Source organism: Octodon degus, unplaced genomic scaffold, assembly GCF_000260255.1.
Source record: "Octodon degus isolate 3935 unplaced genomic scaffold, OctDeg1.0 scaffold00079, whole genome shotgun sequence".
NCBI classification, from domain to species: Eukaryota; Metazoa; Chordata; class Mammalia; order Rodentia; family Octodontidae; genus Octodon; species Octodon degus.
This window is the reverse complement of record NW_004524655.1, coordinates 6068895-6073729: the sequence shown is the minus strand read 5'-3', so window position 1 is coordinate 6073729 and position 4835 is coordinate 6068895. Positions and strand designations below refer to the sequence as shown.

The 4835-nt window shown below is 44.2% G+C and overlaps 1 protein-coding gene across 2 annotated transcripts in view; it reads left to right on the top strand.

Annotated features, from left to right (window-relative positions):
- Gcn1 (GCN1, eIF2 alpha kinase activator homolog) overlaps positions 1 to 4835 on the top strand; it is a 75088-nt gene that overhangs the window by 12640 nt on the left and 57613 nt on the right. For both annotated transcript variants that reach the window (XM_004636246.1, XM_023720903.1), the window contains exons 3-5: positions 554 to 617; positions 1133 to 1264; positions 1690 to 1798. In XM_004636246.1, coding sequence (XP_004636303.1) covers positions 554 to 617; positions 1133 to 1264; positions 1690 to 1798 — 305 coding nt within the window. The remainder of the gene's footprint in view (positions 1 to 553; positions 618 to 1132; positions 1265 to 1689; positions 1799 to 4835) is intronic.

Below are 4835 nucleotides of genomic sequence, written 5' to 3'. Positions count from 1 at the left end.
GGACTCATAGTGACCCTCCTGTTTTCAGCCTCCTAAGCACTGGGATTATAGGCACACACCAGCATGCCCAGTCTCAACAAAACATTTTGAAGCTACTGGTACTGTCTTTGTTTCATTTACTTAGTAAATGCTACCCAAAGCTTTTCTGTAGCTTTTCCTAAGGTTCTTTTCTGCCATTGCCTTTTCCTCCTGGGGATTTTACCATACATATGGGGAGAATTGAAGTATCCAGTAATGGAATTCCTGTTTGGCAGAATGACTGACTCAAGCAGATTTTTTTAAAAAATGTATTTGGTAGAGGGTCTCACTACAAAGCTTGGACTGATAGTGATCCTGTTTTCAGTCTCCCCAGTGGTGGGATTATAGGCATGCGCCCCCATGCCCACTCTCAGTGGCCAGCTCATCATGCCCAGGGGCAGGGCCAGCGCCCAGTGTAGTTCAACCTGGTTCCTGTGCTTGCCTAAGCAGGACTTAGTCCTCTGAGCTATCTTAACAGCCCTCAAGCAGATATTTACCACACCATTTTTATAATCTCTGTGATCTTTGGTTTCAGATCTGCCAGAAGGAGCAGTGAAAGGGCTCTGCAAATTATTCTGCTTGACTCTACATCGATACAGGTGAATTCTGGCCAGAGGCCTGGTGTCCAGAGCACTTTGTATAGGGATATGGTATGAGGGTAGTGGCTAATGAAACCAGATTGCTTGAGTTTATGTCCTTCCTGCTGGGTCCTGACAGATAACTTAGCCTCTGTGAGCTTCAGTTTCCTTATCTGCAGAATGGGGTACAGGTGGTTATTAGTGTGTAGGGTTGGAACAGAGTTTGACTCATCTTGAGTGCTCAGTGTGTGTATACTGTCATTAAAAGCTCTTGGCTTAGTTTGAATCCCTTATAAAGGTCCTATAAATGTAGGTGTTGTAATTATACTCTTCATGGCTTATTTACCCATATTGCTTACTTCTGGAACACAGGGATGAAGTGGATTTATTTAGTTATTTTCTAATCTCATTGTCTATGATCTATTTAAATACAATGTGATCAGTAACTTTTCCCCAAGAAATACCAGTGCTTGGTCTAATAAGCCCAGCCTGGCCTGAGTCCACACGTTTATCTTTCTTTTCATTCTTTTCCCTAGAGATGCAGCGTCCCGCAGGGCCCTGCAGGCAGCCATCCAGCAGTTGGCTGAAGCCCAGCCAGAAGCCACTGCTAAGAACCTTTTGCACTCTCTGCAGTCTTCAGGCATTGGCTCCAAAGCAGGTGTTCCCAGGTAAGAGGTAAAGGTCATAGTCCTCCCTCCACTCCTGGGATTGATGGAGTCCTGCTCAGATAGGCTGATGCACAAAAGCCCTGCTGACCTGGTTCTTAGCCCTTTGCAATCTGAATGACACTTGGAATCTGCCTCTGAATGGAGGGAGGAGCCTGGGTGGCTAGCTAGTGGAGGGAAGCACTTTCCTAAGAAGCAGGGCTGGGAGGCCGGTGGCAAGAAGTCATCTTTTTCTTTTGGCTAATGAGGCCTGGATTCCTTTTTTTGAGTTGTCACAGATGATTTGAGTGGGTTTCAAGTTCCTTCCTTGTTAGATCAAGGCAGGGCCATGTGTACCAGACAGGGTCTTCAGGGTGGACATTTGTCCTCCAGATGGAGGCTGATGCTGTCCACTTACTCATCTCTTCTCCTTTCCCTACCCTCTTCAGTAAGAGCAGTGGCTCAGCTGCCTTGCTGGCCCTGACCTGGACCTGCCTTCTAGTGCGCATTGTCTTTCCCTCAAAAGCTAAGCGACAAGGAGACGTCTGGAACAAATTGGTAGGTTTCTGGGTCTTTGGAGCAGTGAGGGTCAGTTTTGTACATAGAGTTAGTGTTTAAGCCCCTCCTCTATGCCCAGTGTTATTCCAGGTGCCAGCAAGGTGGCACTTTGAATTGTCCCAAGGCATGTGACTTTGGCAAATGGGTGCAAGGGTGACATAATTACATTTGTCTGCTCCTGAAATATTTCTGAGCTGTGTGCTAGGCACAATGCTAGGCTTTGGGAATATAGATGAACAGGAGAAGTGTTGCCCCTGCTCGTAGTGTCTGTAGAAGACAAGCCAGATGAATGAAGACAGCCAAACAGCAAGGAGACCAGAAAGCACAATAATTCATTTTGGTTTTTTCTGCCTAATCATTTCTTTCCCTGTGGTTAGACTTCAATGTTGAACTAATGCAGTGGAATTCTTGCCATGTACAATGGTCCTTAATTCTCTTCTTCCTTTCTGTGCCTGCTCCTTCCACATTTCCTGATTTTCCTTTTTTTTTTGGCGGAACTGGGGATTGAATTTAGGTCCTTACGCTTGTCAGGCAAGCGCTTACTTATTCTATTGAGCTATCTCCCCAGTCCTATTTCCTGATTTTCCTTTTCATGTGTCTGTTAACCAGAGATGGCCTAAATGCCAAGTGAAAAAGCATCTTTTAAATGACTAGGTATATTTAATATAGGTCAGGAGGAATAGTTTAATGAAAAGAAGTCTATGGATCTTGGTATGGATCTGGTTTTTGGCCATGAGATTTGGCCAACTCATTTAAATTGTGTCTCCTTAATCTGCAAAATGTTGAAGAGTATAATCCATCCCACCTACCTCAAAGGATAATTTTATGTATTTTTTATTTTTTGTATTTAGGACAGGGTGTACAGGGTCTCACTACTAGATTGGACTCATAGTGATTCTTCTGTTTACAGCTTCCCGAGTGCTTGGATTACAGGTGTGCGCCACCGTGCCCAGTCTCAATTGCCGTCACAGTGTACCCTGGGGGCGGGGCTGGTACAGCAGGCCAGGGGATCAAACTCCCAGCCTCTGTGTCTGCCTAAGCAGGCACTTTAATCCACTGAGCTATTTGGCTGGCCCTTCAAAGTATAATTTTAAAGACAGGCTTAATGAAGGTGTAAAATGTTTGGAGAAACTATAGAATGCTATGCAGGTAGTGTGAATGACAGCTGGTTCTAGAAAGCTAAAACTCCACTCTACAAGCAGGCAGCCAAGTTAGAAAGAGAGATGGCCTTATCCATGCAAATTTACCTGGCATCATACCTCTGGAGACAGTGATGGAGTGGTCTTCAGTTTTTAATGATAGATCAGAACACCTAAACTTGTCAGGTAGTACAGAAACTGTCATAAGTTGAGCTGGGACTCTCCTGGATCCTTTAGGGTATGGGTTTCATTGTTAACTACAAGGCTTTCTCATAATGTGGTTCATCAAGGGAAAGCTCACTGGCTTCCCTGTGCAGAATTCTTGCAGCTGTTATCTGAGGCAACTCGGCCTGCCTGTGGCATAGTAAGTAGGGGGTGTTAACCCTGGAGCATGGTTTTGATGGGATAGATTGCATCAGAGGTGTGTGGCTATTTAGTTTTTCTGTGTCTAGAATCTGAATTTTTCCTTTGCTGGTTTGCTAATGTCATTTATACACAGGGGCTGCAGTACATTCAGTTACTCAGGTACATGTTGAAGGTGTCCCATGTGCTCAGCGCTGTTAAAGAAACTGGTCCATTGTGTGGATAAGGCAGAGAAGCATCTTGCTGCCATAGAGCTCATAGTTTTGTGGAAAAGATAGACAAGAAACAAGTCCACAGCACATAGCTCTGATCCTAGCACTCGGGAGGCTGAGGCAGGAGAATCACAGTGGGTTTGAGACCAGCCTGTGCTACACAGTGAGTTCAGCGTCAGCCTGAACTTCATAACAAGATCTTATCTCAACCAAAACCCAAAACCAAACAATAAATAAGCTCACAAACATGACAACCTAACATAGTGGTGCAGAAGAACAGGGTGGAAAGGTGGAAAGAGTGGTAAAGGGTTGTGGGAGGAAAGTTCTGAGAGGTGACATTTGAGCAGAGAACTAAAGATATGAGAAGACAAGCCCAAGTCAAGGGTTAGAACATTATAGGGAGATGGAACAGCAGTACAGTTCTGAATGTGCTGTCAACAAACCTAAAAAAAATTGACTTTTGAGAAAAGAGTCTCACTGTATAGTTCAGGCTGACCTCAAACTCATAATCCACCTGGGGGATTGTAGGCATGTGCTACGACCTCTGGCTAAAGTTTTGTTTTGTTTTGTTTTTTAGTGCTGGGGATTGAATGAATGTATGCTGGACAAATTCTCAACTTCAGTGTTTGAGCTACATCCCTAGTCCTGTATTTTTTTCTTTATTTGTAGAATTTCTTCCAGGGAAGCATATAAAAAGTTTTCTGTGGGTGGTCACTGATTTTTTTTTAATGATCTTTCACTGTTACAAACAAGGCTGCAGTATATAATTTGTATGTATGACATTTTGTCCACGTGCAAGTGGAATTCAGCATTGACTTCATAAGCATATCCCTTTTCTCTGGGTGGCAGCTCACGTGGCTCACCAGAGCCTAATTGTGCATGGTCAGTCTTGGGGTGTTTTAGCTGAGCACCTCTTATGTGCCCCATTGCAGGTGGGACAGTGAGCTCCATGTAGTCTGGAATCAGTGTTTGAAGCTTCACTTCCTTGTCCATAGTACTTAGTATAGTACCTGCCATTGAGATATTGTACTTGTGAACATAATGAAAAACAAGTCAAAGGAGGTGACTATATGGAAAAGGATGCTCATTCCTTTCCTGGATGGCATCTTACTGAAACAGTGTATTCATCTGTTCAGTATCTTTTCCATCTGCACTATGCTGTGTGGGAAAGTGCCTTGTTCTGTCTTTTTTTTTTAAACATTTGATTGATTGATTGATTGATTGATTGTGTGTGTGTGGCCAGCTCAGCCCACCAGGGGGCGGGGCTGGCTGACATGTGGTGCTGGGGGATTGAACCGCGGTCCTTGTGTTTTGCTTAGCTTA